The sequence below is a fragment of the Dermacentor variabilis genome, chromosome 4 (assembly GCF_050947875.1).
Source record: "Dermacentor variabilis isolate Ectoservices chromosome 4, ASM5094787v1, whole genome shotgun sequence".
NCBI classification, from domain to species: domain Eukaryota; kingdom Metazoa; phylum Arthropoda; class Arachnida; order Ixodida; family Ixodidae; genus Dermacentor; species Dermacentor variabilis.
Window position 1 is genome coordinate 51,263,445 of NC_134571.1, and position 19,406 is coordinate 51,282,850.

At 48.3% G+C, this 19,406-nt stretch overlaps 1 protein-coding gene across 4 annotated transcripts in view; it reads left to right on the forward strand.

The window, feature by feature from the left end:
* LOC142579119 (flavin-containing monooxygenase 5-like) overlaps positions 1-12,456 on the forward strand; it is a 38,773-nt gene extending 26,317 nt beyond the window's left edge. For 2 of the 4 annotated variants that reach the window (XM_075689007.1, XM_075689008.1), the window contains exons 2-6: positions 4,613-4,899; positions 5,370-5,787; positions 6,516-6,842; positions 8,146-8,346; positions 11,706-12,456. In XM_075689007.1, coding sequence (XP_075545122.1) covers positions 4,688-4,899; positions 5,370-5,787; positions 6,516-6,842; positions 8,146-8,346; positions 11,706-12,167 — 1,620 coding nt within the window. In that variant the 5' untranslated portion in view covers positions 4,613-4,687 and the 3' untranslated portion in view covers positions 12,168-12,456. Of the gene's footprint in view, positions 1-575; positions 784-4,612; positions 4,900-5,369; positions 5,788-6,515; positions 6,843-8,145; positions 8,347-11,705 lie in introns of those variants that run through there. The other 2 variants (XM_075689006.1, XM_075689010.1) reach the window with 2 other exon arrangements.
* Positions 12,457-19,406: the final 6,950 nt, after the last annotated feature.

Genomic DNA, 19,406 nt, shown 5'->3' on the forward strand with positions numbered 1-19,406 from the left:
CGGCCGTCTTCTTTGTCGCTAATATTCAATCATGTTAATAAATTATTTAGTATATGTGTTCATTGTGTCCGTTTAACTACAATTCAGTAAGTGTAGTAGTCACTAAACTGGATGCAGGTTTTGAATGTAGCCTTTAGGTACAGTTGGACACAAAAGTTTAAGGGACAAGGTATACTTGCGAAATAAACGGAATTTTCGCGAAGCCTGTGCCACGCAGCTTTAAATTGAAAGTTCCAATCTGTAGTAGTTTTTCCTCCATACATATATATTGGTTCATTGAGTTAGTACCGCCATGCCTTAAAAGAATGGAGATTGTCGTTTGTCGTGGATCCGAAACCGTGTTCCTAAACGCTTCTTGTGCGATTGCACAACAGACTTCAGCTTGTTGTTGTGCGTGATACCGGACGCCACTCGTGCACGTGCCGATCACGCATATGCGTAATGCACCGTTGCGACGGAGTCTTGTTTCCCTTCAAGGGAGCCGCAGACATCGGTCAAAGATACGCCCTCGTAAGAAGATAAAGAAGCGGTAAATAGACGCTGCAGGGCGACAAGCTCTTCTGCGACCGCGACTTCCTTCGATAACCTTCTCGTGGAGGGCGCTATCGCGAACTACGCAGCCGTTCTCCCGTTTGGCGTGCCCGCGCACTCCGCCCTTAAATCAGAGGCCTCAGCACTGCGCATAGTTTGTTCGAGGCAGGCAAAGCTGGCCCCCGAACCAATCCGCCGAGCGGAAACTCCCGTTAACGCTGAACAGCACCGACCTCGCCGTTGACAGCCCGGGTGAGTTCGTATTTGCCTCCGCGCCAGCTGCTTCAATGAGCAAGTTGACAGTGTTTGTTCAGAGCTGCGCATAGGCATGCTGGTAGCGTTAGGGCTGAAGCGTGCATTGCCGGAAAGGTCCTTCGCTCGTTCGATCAGAGGCGGAGGCTGCTGCGTCATTAGAAGCAGCGGAGAAAAGCATGCGCACTTTGAGTTGCAACGAAGCCGAGGATATGCGATATTGATGACTTCGCGGAACAACGGCATCGTAGAGGTGGGCCTCACGGGTTGGCAGTGTGGTATATGGCTGTGTATGGTAGTGCTGTTTTGAACCAGTTTATTCAAGTTCAAGCCCTTCATATGTGTTCGTTCTACAGATATGACTTGATTAGCGTGACGCAGAAGAAGCAGGCTAATTCTTTGTCCTGTCAAGGAGTGAACAGGCACAATCAACTTTTATTATAGTTGTTGACGGCTCTCTTAGGCGTCCTCAGTTTGACTCGCATTTTCGTGCTGTGCATAATAGGGTTATTATGCAGTGTCGTCGCGCGAAAACCAGAAACACAGAAACAAACAAACGGAAGGTACTTTTACTCGTTTAATATGCAGCGAACTGTGCCTCGAATAATAGGTCGATAAAGGCTCAGTGTACTTTTCGTTTTGTTTGTTAACTCTTATATGCATGGGCACTATAACGCAAAACTATTCCAAACTTTTCTATTCCAATTCTGCTATCAGACCTCCACAATTGGTCAAAAACTTTTTTCGACCACCCCCACTTCACCTGTCTGTCACGCGACGTCACGAAAACCGCAATACCTCGCCATCTGATATGATGTGTACACACTGATTATGCATGATTTGACAAAAAAAAAGAAAAACAGTTAATTCTGATTCGATCCCTTTTCGCCATTAGCCCTCGGCTATTGGTAAAAAGTTTTCGGGCTGCGCCCACTTCACCTGCCTGTCACGCGACGTCACAAAACCGCAAGAACTCTCCGCGTCAAAGTGACGTGTATGCGATAAAGATGCATTAATATGCCGAACAAAACTGAATTTTCTTCGGAATAGCCGCAGGCTGCCCCGTGCCGAAAGGAATAGAAGATGGCTGCCGCCGATCGCTCAGACGCTGGCTACTCGCACCTGCCGGAGAGCACGGGTGTATTTGAGTATAATAAATCTTCTTGCGTTGCCGTGTAACGTTTTCGAGCACTTTCGGCACGTTTACCCCTTCATTCTTCCAACTCTTCTTTGCTGAGGGTCCGTTTTAGCGTCATTCTTGAGCTTCCGTTGCATGCCGGCGCGATTTTCGACCAGCCACCGCAAGGTAAGTAAGGGAAAGCCGACCAATCGTAGACGCCGGCACCACCCTCTTCACCTCGTTATCGACTTTCAGTGCAGTGGCTCAGCCCCATCGAATCCCTCTCCACTTGAGCGTTCTCCTCGCCTCTTGTCAGCCAATTAGATACGACAAGACGCTAAGTGTAGGCAATGTTATTCGTTTTTCAAGCAAACAAAAGTGACCTCCTATGAACGAGGAGAGTGTTTGATTGGTCTGCGGTGCACCGCCCTGTGCTTGCGTTGGTGGTTACGCAACTTTGATGTCAGGAGATTGGAATAGAAACATATTGGAATAGTTTTACATTATAGGGCCCCATGTGACAATGAGGAGCAATATATTTGGTGTAATATATCCTGCACATTTGGCATGTTGAAGCGCCTGTCGCTTAGTCTGCCATGAATCTTCAATCCTCAATATGCCTCTGTAAACAGCGCCTATTAAATGTATGTGTAGTTCACCTGCCGACTCGGGTGCCGTGTCGACATTACCTGCGGTATTGTGACATGCGTTGCGGAAACGTAGTGCTTGATATTTAATTATCTGCACAAGTTATTTTACACACGCGCATTCAGTAATACACGTGGACTCTCTTACTGTTCGTGTTACGGAAATATACATAGTGCGCGTTTCTCTCTCTCTCTTTCTCTCTCCATATCGACTCGTATGAAATTCCTCAAACTTCTATTGCGGAACTTCTGTGATATGCTCTTTGCTTTCCCGTCACCCAACAGTTGACCGCTGCTCAGTCTTCAAACACTAGGCAAACGTTTTCACTTTAAATATATACATATATACAAATCCTACGCACATTTTGGAATCTGTGTGAAACGAAGCTTTAGTGAAGGGGTTAATTAAATGCTTTATGACCAAAGGCATTCGGTACCATGTTGTTTACTTTTATGCTATACAACGTGCAACCTCATGGAATGGTATGTTTATGCACTACATCGATCACAGGCTATGCAGAAATACAAGCCCCAAATCAGGCTTATGTGCAGTGAGAGGTGTATACGCAGAGACGTCACAAGGACGAACGCGATGCATGGTGCTTGTTCAGGGAAGAATCGTGATGACAGATGTATGTATGCAATAAAAGTGTGACACCTATATCAAGAAACATTTAGGGATTCTTTTGCCGCACACTGGGAGATACCAATTCTGGAGGATTGGCCAAGAACGGGCGCACCTCCAGTGGCACACACCGAATGACCAAGAAAATGAAGTAAACCAAGGAATCCATCAAATATGAATCATCATTCAACGAACAGATCGTCGTGCTTTAGAGATATCTGCGAGCCGACATTATATGTTCAGGCTTCATGTAGGGAGTTGTTTTTCTTTAATATGCACAACATATCAGCTCAATCTGTTCACTGGTGCTGTCATTCAGTTGACATATAAGCGCTGCATATATATCCACAAATATATCCACTGAGAAAGCTACCGACCCACAACAGCACCTAACAGCCATGCAGCCAAGCCAAATCTGGGAAAGTAGGCAAAGAAAACTTCGCTTTAAAAACGTTGATCGGCCCTCTATAGTGTTTCCGTGCTGCGCTAGCATTCGCTGACACCGCGTATGACACTGCTACACTTGAACAACAACAACAACAACAACCGTCGAGCTGTCGAGTTACACACCGAAGTGACACAGCATTCAAAATGCAAAGTACCAACCGGGAGTATTATAAATTCGTGGGCGTTTCTCCTGACCAACCAAGCCAACTGAACACATTCCATTAACATCACTAAGTTCCTTACATCATATTCTCTCTCTCTCTCTCTCTCTCCCTTATTCGGGATTGATGACACTATCAAGAATTAAACATTTCTGCTGACAAAGAAATCGCGGGTTTGGTCCCTGTCCTTGGCAGACGCACTCGTCGGGAAACGGAGTGTGGAAACGCTCTTGTGTTTAAGGTTTACTTCTACTTAGACCCGCCTGAAAATTACTAGCTTTGGCGCTCCCTGTGTATTAATAATACGGAATGTAGTTTTATAGAAAAATAGCATCGTTGACGAATAAACTTTAATGAATTTGAATAAACTTGAATAAACGTTAAAGAATTGCAGGTGGTCATCCGGAGCCCTTCACTAAAACGTTCCTAGACCACTCGAACAAAGCTGTCGCAAAGCTAAGTTGATCTGCCTCTCTAGTGTAGTTCCAGTGTTCTTTTGGGACTTTTAAAAAATAATGAATGAATGAATGAATGAATGAATGAATGAATGAATGAATGAATGAATGAATGAATGAATGAGCCAATAAATCAGTGAAAACTTAAACACACTGAGCCATCGTACAATTTCTAGCCGCTTCATAAATCGCATTTAAAACCCTTAGGAAATTATTTTCCACATAGGATGAGGCTCAACAGGTACCGCGCTCCGCAACTTTCGGTGCAATGTTCCGAAAAACATCTAGTATTGAAATCCATAGGTATTTTTATAGATCTATATTCCCGACTATTTACTAGACGTGACCTTCTTTTTTTTATTCTCTCCTTGCAGGTATTCGGCACGTGGCGTGGCCTCCGCTGAGAGAAAGTGTGGCACGGACGTATCCGGGTGTCACTAAATCAGACCATGTCGAAGAAGAAAGTGTGCATTGTGGGCGCCGGGTCGAGCGGACTGACGTGCGCGCGCCAGATGCTCGACTACGGCTTCGACGTGGTGCTGTACGAGCGGTCCACGGACATGGGAGGCCTCTGGGCGTACCACGACGATGACGTCGAGGGGCGGGCGTCAGTCATGCGCACTACCATAATAAACACCAGCAAAGAGATGAGCGCCTTCAGGTGAGCCAGGAGACCACCCGCATTCTATAGACGTAGTTTCCTCCACCCGACATCCCACCTTGACACCATGGGGAGGAGGGGTGGGTTTTATGAACGTCCCCTGTGAAACTGGGAGTAGGAACATTTTTTACTGTGCCAGCTGAGCGCGAAGTGTCGGACGGACACAATCGAAATGAGAGAACGGCGCCCGATCTTGTCGATATTGTTGTTTTGTTTGTGTCCGTCCACCACTTCGCACTATAAACAACCATAGTAAGAATACAAGACCAACTGCAGTCCAACAGTCAGTCCTCTTGAAAAACATTAATGTGTCGGGAATCCGCATACAGTAATCAGATAACCAGATAATTAAACCGAATAATCAACCAATAGTCAACCAAACAAACGTTCTCGCGACCTTCTCCCGGTACCCAGTACAGGTCTAATTAATCCAAACTGCCTCTACTTCGCGCAATTTTTCCGTCACGCAGTGACTTTCCACCGCCCAAGGATCTTCCCAACTACATGCACAACACCAAGATGCTGGGCTACTTCCGGAGCTACGCCGACCACTTCGGCGTCACCAAGTACGTGAAGACAAAGCACGACGTGGTGCAGGTGATGCCAGCCGCCGACTACGAGAAGACGGGCCGCTGGGACGTGCTCGTCAGGGACCTGGAAGCGAACACCGACCGAAGGGAGACGTACGACGCCGTGGCCGTGTGCGTGGGACACCACGTGTACCCCAACGTGCCGCACTTCAAGGGGCAGGAGAAGTTCCGCGGCCGCATTGTGCACACGCACAGCCTGAAGAACGCCGACACGTTCCGAGACCACCGGGTGGCCGTGGTTGGCATCGGCAACTCGGCCGTCGACGCCGTCGTCGACGCCAGTTACGTTGCCCTCGAGGTAAACATGACGTAACAGCTTCACCGCAACTGCATCAGATCATTTCCTCAATATCGATACCGCATGCACAAATCATTGCGTTTTGTGCGCGTGACCACTCTTCTGCATGCAGCTCGCGGGTTTCAGGAGTCCACGCAGGTTTGCGGAATAGACGAATACACGAGGATAAAGAAGACTCGTAAACAAACTCACGAAGCGCTGATTTCCAGAATTGTTCATTCAAGCAAGAAAATACAGCAGCCGCTACATGTCGGAAGGCCAGTTATGTTGAAGGCAGTCTCGTGCGCCAGGAAGATTTTGAGGATAGCAAGATACTCAGTGGATATCCAGGGCATATATCCGCAAGCTTGTGTGAAGTGCACCTCAGAACCGGTACTATATAGTCCCAAGATTGCTACTAAGTGGACATGGCTTGAGAAGTTACTCGCTTCAACCCTTATATTGCAACGTGTGCTCTCACTTAAATGAGCAATAGTTACTTTCGAGTACGACTAATATTTACCAGGAATTATCACAGGTTTACTGCCATTTAACGCCACTAATATTGAGTTACGGAAAAAATAACTGGATAATCACCATCGCACACTGTCTTAAAAAAGGATCGGCACTCGCGTCATTGAAGCAGCAGGTATATATTTAAGGTTTGAAGCCTGAGTTTCCTCCCAATAGTTTACGCGTGTTTACTTTTACACGTGCTTAAACTTGCGCGCACGTGTTTAAACTCGCAGACGTACCTGTCCACGAGAAGGGGCGCCTGGGTGGCCAAGCGCGTCGGCCCCAATGGCATGCCCATCGACATCTTCCTAGCCACGCGGCTCAAGAACTACATGATGCGCGCCCTGCCCGAATCGGTGACCAATGACTACCTGGAGAACATCTTGAACGGGTTCTTCAACCACGAGGCTTACGGACTCAAGCCCAAGCACCGCTACAACGCACAACACCCGACCGTCAACGACGCGCTGCCCAACCTGATCCTCAGTGGCAAGGTTTGCGTGAAGAAGGACATCGTCGAGTTCACCGAAGACGGCGTACTCTTTGAAGGCGACGACAAGGTGAGTTGACATGAGATCTCAACCTCCAAACAAGTATGTTGACGTAAAAGCCGTCCGATCCTTCGTATATACTTGTAGGCCATCCAACAGTCGCATCGAACAAGTTTCCAACAGGTTTGAACAGCCCGAAGCGCTTATCTTTCTGACGGTTCGATGTGTCGGTTCGATGGATCAACACTTGCGCATAAAAGTCATCTGGGCCTTTATTCATAAGAAAGCTCGTGCTCTAGAATTGTTCGTAAGACAAATCTTCAGTCAATCATATATAATGCTGGACATATCAGCGAATGTTGCCGGCTAATGGCTAAGCGCACGCGGAGGGAGATTAGAGGGAGGCCACTGAGGAAGTCTTTTCCTGGGGCCGAATTCACAAAGCTTTTCCTTCATAAGTGCCCTTTGCCATGAGCCAGCTGGCTTTGCTAATGACATATTCGGTAAAATTTTCTCTTACGAACAATTCTAGCGTAAGACGTTCTTGTGATTGCGGGCCCTGGTTTTCTTTTTTGATTGACTGACTCGACACTGCACGTATACAAACTACTTACAACCGCCTCCATCAAGCTTCCGCTAGGTTGCATTAGTCGCAGCAGCTGTTTCCACCGTGATGTATGATGTCACGTTCGATACAATGTGCGACATGTCTCAAAAATGTAGATAGCTGATCGAACAGTTCGATTATTGGGGAGCCTGTGATATCGAACCACTCGGAAACTTTTGGGATGCGGCTGTTGATGGTATGCGGATCGAACTTCGCATCGCACGCGGAGTCATATTGAGATATTCTTGTTGCTGCAGTCAAAACCAGTTAAATGTCTTCGTTCGTCCGGAACTCGCGGCGTCAGATGCGTTATTTTAAGGTCACAACGTAAAAAATAGGCGTTTCTGTAGGTCTGCACAGTAGTGCTATGCACAAAAGTGCATGTTCAATATGCTAAACAAAACCGTCATTTTGTTATCAAGGTCCATCACTTCTGGCAAAAAAAAAGAGTCGTCCCTCTGTCGAAATCTGAGCGAATAGGCACTGGTTAACTTAAGCAAGCGGCCAGTGATTGGACTGTATACTGTGCCTGCTGCAAACTGTGCCAGTGTCGTCATGAAGAACTCTTGGATCTGAGCATCATTGACGTATGACGCTATGTAATATAACACTGGTAAGAGCAAACAGAGCATGTACAGAATTCGATGGGGCAGCACGCTACAGAGCCTTCGATCAATCAAAGGGCTTGTATACGGTGAAGTACACAGAGCTACATAAACAGTGCATTTGGGGACACACCTTTAAAACATGTATGTGCTGCTTCAGGTGACCCTGCTGGACGACGTAATCCTGGCCACAGGATACCAGATCAAGTTTCCTTTCTTACCGAAGGACGTGGTGTCCGTAGTGGACAACCAAGTGCAGCTGTACAAGTACGTCTTCCCACCCCAGTTGAAGCATCCGAGTCTGGCCATCATTGGGCTCATCCAACCGGTCGGCGCCATATTTCCAATTGCCGAGATGCAGGTGAGTCTGTTTGAACCATTAAAGAACTCAGCATAAAGCAGTATATAGCACCGGCGTAGACAAACAAGGTATATCCCCAAAAGATCGCGCAGTTCGTTCAAAAAAATTCATTTCGCAAACCTTCAGATACATCAATGTGGTCATCTTCAAAATGCTCCTCATTAGATACTATACCCCTTCTTCCATTGCTGGAAGCACCCTGGGGAGTGCTCTTCTGTTAAGTGCTTCAGCAGCGAGGTCGTTTCCTGTTGGATTGTCGTCACATCCTTGCAATGCGGTCTCCGGACCGCCAGCTTGCACTTAGGGGAAAGAAAAAACCACTGGGGGCTAAATCCTGTTAGTTGGAAAGGGAAGGGTGTTCCAGCACAGCGATGCAGTTGCGGGCCAAAATGCACGCATTATTATTGCAGAGTGTGCAGGGGCATTATCACGGTGCAGAAACCAGAGCCCCTCTGTCGACAAATTGGGTCGCTCGCGGCTCACTCGATCTCTCAGACGCTCCATGACTTCCACGTAGAAAGCTGCCTTGAAAGTTTGACCTTGGGGTACAGATTCGTGATGCACAATTCGACGGCAGTAAAAAGGCACTATCAACATGATTTTGAGTTTTGATTTTTTTGTTCCGTGACTCTTCCTTTTTTGGCCTTCACTCATCTTTTTCCGCTCCTTGCTCTGCGACTCCAGTAAGACGTCGTATTCGCAAATGTTAAGCTTCGTCACCGCTGACGGCCCTTTGCAATAATTCATCTCAGACGTCTGAGGTTTTCCAACCAACGCAAGAATATTTTCGTCACATTTTTTGTTCAGGAGTCAGAAGTTTCGGCGCTATATTGGCGAAAACCTTTAATTTGTCACAATCTTTATAACGGAAGAATTTGCCCAAAGGAAAGTGATTCTGCTATAATTCTAACAGGGATTCATCGGTCACTTAGCACAAGAGAACACACAGGATCAATGCTTCCAACTTCATCCCAGATGTAGAAGCACTCTGGTCTTGCATTTTCCTTGGGTTCTTCACGGCCTTCCTGAGAACGCTGGACATGCTTGAACACAGTTTTTAGAGCGCAGCTCTTTGGCGTCCGTTCCTGGGTTTCGCGTCGTCGTCGTCGGCGTCGTCGTCGGCCTCGTAACCAGCTCCGCCCCCCTTTCATCCCCCCAGCGCTAGCAGCGACCGACTGATACCGCTGGATGCCGCTGACGCCGCTAGAGAGTCAAGATAACGTGACTGCATAGAACACCGTCGCCGCCATGCAGAAAGAGGAGGAAAGGGTCCCCCCCCCCTGTTCTTGTGTGGCGGATAGCTGGGGTTGACTCACTATCGCCGTCAGCGGCATCAGTCAGTCGCTGCTATCTCTTCCCTCCTCCCTTTATCGTGTTGTCCGCTTGCTGCGCGCGCTTCTGCCCCCATCGTTTGCCGCTGGGTGTACACGCCGCCCCCCTCCGCTTCCGCTTACTGCTGGTTGCTCTCGACGGCGGCGATGAGCCTCCGCTTCGGCGGCGCGAACTGCAGGGTCTTCTCGGCGGCGGCGATGAGCTTCTGCTTCAGCCTCGCTTACTGCTGGTTGCTCTCGACGGCGGCGATGAGCCTCCGCTTCGGCGGCGCGAACGGCAGGGTCTTCTCGGCGGCGGCGCTTAGCCTCTGCTTCCCCCACGGCTGTGACAACCTCGCGAGGCACTTGTATAGATCTCGTCTTTGAGAATCAAGCATTGGTGTACCAAGTCGAACATATATCAGTCTATTTCTCCGACCACAAAGCTTCCTTCATGACTGTCAAGAACTGTTAGTGGAGTCTTTGTTAAAGGAATACGTGTGAAAAATAAAAAAAAAATTATGTGATAGCGCATACATGTGTTGCTCGATTTCTTTGCCTCAATCTATCCAAAAGGTGAAACAGCTTATTTGCTGCGCTCACATTTCGCATTAGGAAGTAACGTAATCGTCGGTAACTTTTTTTCCTTTCATGAACCCTTTCCTTCAGCTTTTTGCAACATATGATGAGTTTCTGCATTATTCATGCTTAATTTCACGAGAATTTTGAGCTTCGTTTATTTTGTTCCCTCTGTTCGTCGATTTCAATTTCGACAAAGACTAAAGGTGGGTTGCACAAAAAAAATTCGCCGACGATTATGATACTCCCTAATGCGAAATTTGAGCGCAGCTCTATACATGTTTTCATTCCGCGATATATTGGCTGAAGCAGACAGTTTGTCTCGTGCGGTACGTCGCAAGCGGAGCGAAGCGTTGCAAATCAAGTAACGCTCAAGCACAACGATAGCGGCGAGCAGAGTGAATGATCGTTGAAAGTCTAATCTGCCGGTCAAGTGCGTCAGCTTTTATAAATGACTCGTCGAAGGTTCAAGCGCAACCGCGTGGCTTCCAGAAATACCCCACAGTTCACGTCGCGCATACAATCAGACTACGGAAATGATGCAGTCTAATCGTGCGGCTTCCAAAAAGTACAGCACAATTCGTGTCGTGCATACAGTCAGATTACCAAACGATCCATACAATCGAGAAAAAAATACTATGGTCGTAGTCTCGTGGGGCACTCTGTTTTCCTCTTCACCCTTTCGCCATACTGTCTTCCTCCACTTTCCGCCTCATGCTTTCACTGCTATAGCCTTATCCTCCACTTTACTCCTCGCGCTCTCTTCTTTCATCTCACGCCAATCTCCGCGTTCGCTTTCATCTGTTCCTGTGCTCGTTCGGTCGGTTACGCCGAGGAACGACGCCGAGGCACGCCGACGCTCAACGCAGGAATGGACGCCTGAGAGCTGCGCTCTAAAATGTGCAAGCATAATATTCTGCCTGGTCATACAGTCATCCGGCTAGTACGCACTGCAGGTCAACCGGGTCATTTCGGATGGACAGAGCGAGGGAGCAGCACCGCTACATCCTCTCTCACTTTCTTGGTGCATGACTCACTGCATTAATCTTCGGTGCAGACCTCGTATGCCGAATATCAGCGGCCACGTGAGTAATAATGCGGATGGCGACTTATTCCGCGACACAGTGTTCAACTAGAATATGAAAGAAACGTTTATTTTACGCGGAACGACTCACCTCGGATAATTAATAAATCGCCAGAAATACCGCACGTGTACGGCTGCAAAACACCAACAAAGCGAGTGATCTCAGCAAGAGTTTCGCGTGCTACCGAAAAATACGGCGTCGCCACTTGTACGGTTTTAGGCGCGGACTCGACTCTCACGACCGCGCATATGTTTTAACTGAATGCCACGCAGCACTGTAAAGAAAATCCGATGGCGCGTATACGAAACCACGCCGTCGATCTACCCGTTCTTGCTGACTGAGTTCTAGTTACCCTGACAGTATGTGTTTGGTCTGACATCCGCAGAGCCGCTGGATGGCCGAGCTGTTGTCCGAGAAACGCTCGCTCCCCTCGGAGGAGGCCATGTTCGAGAACATCCGCAAGAAGCGAGAATACATGCGGCGCCGCTACGTTTCGTCCCCGCGTCACACCATCCAAGTGGACTGGATCAACTACATGGACGAGCTGGCCAACCAGATAGACGCCCGACCTAACCTCCTCAAGTACTTCTTCACGGACAACGAACTCTTCCGCGCGCTGCTCGGACCCTGCGTGCCGTACCAGTTCCGGCTCGAAGGTCCGCACCCGTGGTCTGGCGCGCGGCAGGCGATCCTCGAGTCGCGCTACAGGGTGATGTACCCGCTCAACGACCAATGCACCTCCTTCAGGCGCAAGAAGAAGAGCCCGTCGGCATTCCTCTACATATTTCTTCTCTTCTTCGTGCTGGCCGTTGCATACGCACTTTCCGGAATACGGCAGCATTCCTAACAACTTCGCCCGTCCTTGTTTGATCTCCTCCCTAAGGACTCAAAATGCAAACGTTTATTCGCTAAGCCCATTGGCGTGCGTGTCCTAGAAACGGCTGCCAGAAGCAGGTGATATCTCCTGTTCAGCGTTGATGTGTTCCAACGGACGAACAAGTGCGCCATAAACGCAGCATACGGACTAGTCGTGTATACAGTGCAGTTGAGTTTACTGTCTACTGTGACATTTATGTTGCTGCGAATAATGCACATTGTTTTGTTGAAAATAAAGACATTATATAGTTTCGTCTTGACGCTTGCCGTCATTTTAGAAAGTGTTCTTTTTTAATACATATTCCTTTCAATATTGTCACGTGGTAGTGACGGCGAAGAAGGCAGTAAAACTGTGAATGAAGAAACTAGCGTTTTATTGGGTGAACCTGTGCCCTCAAAAGCAAGTTACACTCAAAAGAACAATGATGGCGGCGTACACGGTCGCCGATCCTCGGAAGTCTGCTCAGCGGTTCAAGAGCGCCAGTTTTTTATACATCATAGAAGGTTCCAGAGCAATGGCTGGCGTCCGGGTGTCTTCCAGAAAGTTCTACACCGTTCGCGTCGCGCATACATGAAATCAGATTACACAAGGTTCGGTGACAACAGACAGCATAATTAACCATCGATAACATTCGAGAAACTTGAGATACGTGCGGGCGCGTCCCGCGCTAAGCGATAACATTTGCTATCACTCTTAAGCGAAATTACACCCTTTGGGTCGTATCTTGCCACACAGCAATAATTGTCATCTGTCTTGTCCGCATTTCCTTTCTTTAACGCTGCGAGCGCGGTACTTCCAAGTCACGAACGGCATGCACGTTATCAGCAGGACAGCATTATCGACACGAAAAAAGCGAGCGAAGCGTTTTCAAGAAAGGAAACGCAAGACAGATCATGATTATCGTTCTCTGGTAAATATACACCCCAAAGGGTGTACATTTGTTTAAGAGTGTAGATGGTGAAAAGCAGTCACCCGAAAAGACAAAGAATATGCTTCCTTAGCCGTACTTCTGCGATCACTGCAACTAAGAGCCGTGGCTCAATAACCTGTACTTTGATTTCTCGCTTACCGATCACGACGTCTTTCCTACTGGAATCAACGTTCAGTGATTAACATGTATTACCCCTAAAATACTTCGACGGCGTCGACCTTTCACACCGACATGGGATGCACACGTGCGTGACTTGACATTGATCATTCACTCCCCGGTGAAGCTTCATATCCATACTCACAGGGAAGTCACAATCGGCTACGCACATATGGTAAGCGTTTTCAAATACATTCTGCACGAACCACAAGTAGAGTTAATAGGTGGCTGGATAAACTACTCTGAGCGCATTCGAAGGTTGGCGCACGAAAATAACTCGCGGTTCCAGGTACGTCCTCTCTGAATTTGACCGCTCCCCTGGAACCTATACGGGCTACATCATTCAGCTGCGTGCATCCTTGATTTGTCTCCGATTTCGCTGTATTTCGGAGCGCGCGTGCACCTATCGTGAATCCCTCGGCCTTTTCCGCTGCATTGAAGGTCTATTCGATTCGCCTGCGCGACCTCAACCTGTTCACGAGGTGCTGCACTTTGCCATTCGTTTCAGTGATGCAGTAACGGCGCCCTCTGAACGACGCCGTTCGTTTCGAAATGAACAGGAAAGGTGCACGGCTAATTCACGATGATTGGAGAACAAACGGTTGCAGCGGTGGATGTGGTAATGTGCCTACGTGGGTAGGTGTGCAGGCTGCCGGGCGTGAAGTGTAGTTCAGCGCTTCTGCGCCTCATGACGACAAAAATGGCGCCGCTGTAGGAGGCCTGTCGCAAGCGGCGTGCGTCGTGTGCTGCTGCTGCGGCCGTATAACAGCGGAACTGCGGTGTATTTATGACTGTATAAAAACTGGAAACCATCTTCATAGTGACACGTTGGACAGTTACAGATTTATAAATACAGCCTAGCTCTGTCACTTGCGAAGGTAACGTACTTGCCTTGTCCATCAGCTGTTTGTTTCCCGGTTTGAGAAGCAGAAGTACAGATCTCTTAATTCTGTTTTGTTCGGTAAACATGTTAAAATTGAGTCTATGTAGAGCAGCACAAGTTCTCCACGGACGAAATAGCCCTTCATCAGTCCTTTTTAAGGGAGAGCGAGTCAGAGTTGATATTTGTTTTACGAGCGAGTACGTAGGTGCTGTATGCGAACGTAATTCGTGCAGGGTGTGTTCTTATACTACGAAATGCGTAATGAAAACGATTTGGTCTGAAGGAATGCAAAACAGAATCGAATGAATATTGACATTCGCACAACTAAACTCCCTGGGTTTATTTCTTTGCCAGTATTGGCGCTACTGTAAACGAGATGTATGGTAATTTGTGTCGATCGAGCTGTACACGTTTCTTCCTTGCCAATAAACTTGTTTTCCTGCAGAAAAAGAAACTATTTGTTACCTTGTTCGATAATATGATTAATGATCTATGATCATTAATCATATTATCGTATGATCTAGTATGATCTATGATGAGAGTAGCACCTGTAGCATATTCAAAATAATAGTTTGAGCCCTTGACGGGCGTATACATATATTTGAATGTAATAGGGTAATTATTCTGTCGCACGCGTAAACCAGCAACGCCAACAAATTTGCGGCAAACTATAGCCTTAAACAAAACACGGCGCTGCATCACAGCTGGCACTCGTAATACGTGGTAGCGTAGCGTAAAGTGCTTTTTATTTTCTGGAGTATGCTCAGGAGCAAAGTTCTTGCTCGTCACAAGGAATTCCTTGTGACGAGTGCAGGAGAGCCATGAATTAGCTTGATGATGCTGCTCGCAAGTTCAGAAGGCTTGAGCTGGAAAAAGGAAGCCCGCCAGCTGCAGTACACGCAGCGTTGTGCGGGCATTCACTCGTTCTGTCTTCCCTATGCCTCTCCCTTTCTACCCGTGACGGTTGTCGGGGGTGGCTTTTGCCACCGACCGGTTTGGCGCGATGACGCTAGCGCTGCCGGCGTAATCGGCGTAAAAATGTCCTAGATCGACCGCGCGAGCGTGAGGGAGGCTTCTTATCCGCGACAGCTCACGGTACGTAGTAGACGTTTTATCCTCTGTTACACCGGCCCCTTCGTTTGCGCGTCGCTAGGAATTGAGCTCGTCTGCTGTGCCTTGCACCTACGAGGAGCGCGTCCCTTGTGTTGCTCCTTTTCCGAACGCTAAGACGAAGAGCGTTGCTTAGTGACGAGAGCTTTCTCGCGTTTGCCCGACCCAAAAGGTCCCCAGAGGGAAGTGTGAGTACATTGTACTGGGTAACGTTATCTCTGGAGAGATTTGTCGCTCGCGCACATTGCCTCTGTTGCGCCTCAAAAATGTATGTTTGAGTAAATTCTAAGAACGACTAGGTTTGCTTCGTCACCTAAACTTCCGTCCAAACGGGATCATAGTGGCCGACACAAAGTGTGTAATTGCGAAGCGTCAGTTTTTTTGTCGTTAGTGGTTAACCCGTGTCACTGGGGAGTACGTAACATAAGGTTTGCCGCTTCGCTATGCGTCTTCGGCGCTCAGCCAATGAATGGTACGATCGTCGGCGACGGGTGGAGTATAGTGCCACATGGGCATGCGCTGCGTACACGCCACCCAGCGATGAACATGAACTGCGGCATAAAGTGCAACTGAATAATAAAGAATAAACGAATTCGCAGTAACAACGTGTCACTCATCGGTCTGCGGACGCACTAAAACGGAGTCTACCTAAGCACCCACCACCGAGCTTCCCGTCGGGTCGCTTCGCTCCCTTGGCAGGAAACGTCCGTGTCAGGCTTGGTGGCGAAACATAGGAGGAAAAAAAAACGAACAGGCGTGCGCAAACACACAACGTATGCGCACAACGCTCGGGTACAATGCTTGGGCGAACGCGAGAAAGAAAGCTTCGTGTGCTTAGTGCTCGTGGATACGCAATTGCACTACGCCGAGCCGCACTTATCGGAAGCCCAAGCCGACGGCGATTTCTCTGGCTCTAGCAAGCAGCGCCATTGGTCATCGCCAGATTACGCAGCATAGTCGCGGGGACACTCTTCCCTAGCGGCGTGACGTGGGGAGCCTGCCTCCCGCAGTGACGCGCAAGCTGCGCCTCTCTTTTTTTCGGTATTCTTTCTCCCTTGCGTGATACACGAGCCTGTTTGCTCCCCGCGCCGCCCCAGGACTGGGTATGGTGCAGCGTTGGTTGTCGCCAGAGACAAATAAACCTATTCACGTTAACTTAGGGCAACACTGTGTTTTCTTGCGTGCGCAGCGATCGGTGACCCTTCTTCAGGCTGCGCACGCGCACAGCGGCGCGGTAGATTACGCGAGGCGACGGCTGACGCGGTCCTGAGGCTCGTTAAGCCCGAACCCTCGGTGGTTGGTACCCCAGCAACGTACGGCACCCCCACAGTGTCATTGGCCCTTTGCGTGGAATGCCGAGGGCAGGCGAATTGCGGACTTAATGAAAGAATTAATGGAGTGAAGGGGAGGGAGCATTTTGCTTCGGGCAGACGCGAATCCGCAGTTATCTGCAAGATGAACTCGTGCTCTTCTAATCTTTCTATATACCTTCACCTCATTGAGTCTCCATCGCAATTTATCGCTACGGCTTAGCTGGTTTTTCATGCGGAGAAGCTATCACGAGTGAGAATAAAAGTACGCGCCATTAACCACAGCTACCTGTGCTGTAAGGTCCATCACTATCAGTCATCCGTTGCCTCATTGGTGATTTGTGAACCTCCACGCCGTTACCGTCCCCTCCCTCTATCTACCTTATCTTTCTCTTCCCTCTTTCCCATCCTCCAGAGTAGGGTAGCCAACCAGACGCATTTCTGGTTAACATTCCTGCCCTCATCTTTATTTCCTTCTCCTCCTCCTCCGCGCTGTTCAGCCTCAGCGCTTTTACTCGTGCGCTCAAATCTGACTACTATCCTCTGCGCAAGCCATCCTGGCATCTGCTCATAAAAACGTTTTTTTTTCTTTTCTTCTTTTCTTTAGTAGTTACTCAATGCCACAAAACAGGAAAGAGTTACACGCGATGAAGGTGGCCAAACAAAGAAACTGTATACGGACGAGCAGTCACATGTCCAGAACGTGTACAGGAGCATCGCTCTATGCTAAATATAATGTTACGATACCACCTGATGCTATTAGTAGCTACTAGGCGTTTACAGTGCTGTGTAGTACGTGGGCGCAGGAAACAATGGGCCACGTGGCCCCTCTTCACGTCAACGAACACTGACGCCGCAGATAACAAATGAACTTCCAATGTTCGACAGCTTCGGGCACGTGGTCTCGTTGCTCTGCTTACCTGTCCAGCCTCTACAAGGTTCACGCGCTTCCACTACAAGGACAAGTTACACAGAGTGCCGCACACTTCGGCACTATAAGCGACTTGTCCTATTGGCCTGTCTGAAAAAAAGGCCTGAGAATGATTTACTACACGGAACAAGCATATGAAGCCGGCAGACAATTATGCCAGTTGAAGCAAAGAGTAATTATAGCTTTTTTTACTGAAGTGCACAGTTAATTATTATGTGAGGATTAGCAATGGCGACAAACTTCGCATTTGCAATGCAGGAAAAAGGAAATGAAAGTTGAAGAAAAGGCAACTTTACCACAGCTGGGTGCCGAGCCGCCGACCTCTGCATGACGCGCGTGGAGCCTGCGTAACGCGTGCGTGTAGCCTGCAGTTTAGAGGGTGCCCCGCATCCGTCGTCCTGGCTACGAGTGGTGCTGGCTGACGCTTCCGGGGCTATAGGTTATGAACTCGTGCACAGAAATGCGTGACGAAACTAACGCATGCAGTACCGTCGCCGTAACTCAGTGGTTGAGCGCGGCACGTTTCTGTGACACGAGATACATTATTTCTTTGTGTTGGGTCTTTTGTGTTCATTGTGTGTCTGCCGCATGCCCTACGTGTGAAATTTTCAGTTCACCATCGCGTACATCTGGAGTAGTATGTTACAAGTGTGCCGCCAAGCAGGCCACCTCCCAAGTTTCATTAAAGACTATCTCTCCCTCACTGCACGTTTCATGCGTAGGTTGTGCGGTCTGGCTCTCAGAGGCAACAAAGCTTTTTTTTTTCTTACACTTTCATATGCATATTCCTTTATTGCGAATACGAACTTCATCGCAAATTTGACCCTCATCAGAATTACATTATACAGTTTGATGGAGAAAAAGGTGTTTATTTCCCCAATGCCTTCCTTGGATTCATGTCATCATCATCATCATCAGCCTAGTTACGCCCACTGCAGGGCAAAGGCCTCTCCCATACTTCTCCAACTACCCCGGTCATGTACTAATTGTGGCCATGTTGTCCCTGCAAACGTCTTAATGTCATCCGCCCACCTAACTTTCTGCCGCCCCCTGCTACGCATCCCTTCCCTTGGAATCCAGTCCGTAACCCTTAGTGACCATCGGTTATCTTCCCTCCTCATTACATGTCCGGCCCATGCCCATTTCTTTTTCTTGATTTCAACTAAGATGTCGTTTACCCGCGTTTGTTGCCTCACCCAATCTGCTCTTTTCTTATCCCTTAACGTTACACCCATCATTCTTCTTTCCATAGCTCGTTGCGTCGTCCTCAATTTCAGCAGAACCCTTTTCGTAAGCCTCCAGGTTTCTGCCCCATATGTGAGTACTGGTAACACACAGCTGTTATACACTTTCCTTTTGAGGGATAGTGGCAACCTGCTGTTCATGATTTGAGAATGCCTGCCAAACGCACCCCAGCCCATTCTTATTCTTCTGGTTATTTCAGTCTCATGATCCGGATCCGTGGTCACTACCTGCCTTAAGTAGATGTATTCCCTTACCACTTCCAGTGCTTCGCTACCTATCGTAAACTGCTCTTCTCTTCCGAGACTGTTAAACAATACTTTAGTTTTCTGCAGATAAATTTTCAGACCCACCCTTCTGCTTTGCCTCTCCAGGTCAGTGAGCATGCATTGCAATTGGTCTCCTGAGTTACTAAGCAAGGCAATATCAACAGCGAATCGCAAGTTGCTAAGGTATTCTCCATCAACTTTTATCCCCAATTCTTCCCACTCCAGGCCTCTGAATACCTCCTGTAAACATGCTGTGAATAGCATTGGAGATATCGTATCTCCCTGTCTGACGCCTTTCTTTATAGGGATTTTGTTGCTTTCCTTGTGGAGGACTACGGTGGCTGTGGAGCCGCTATAGATATCTTCCAGTATCTTTA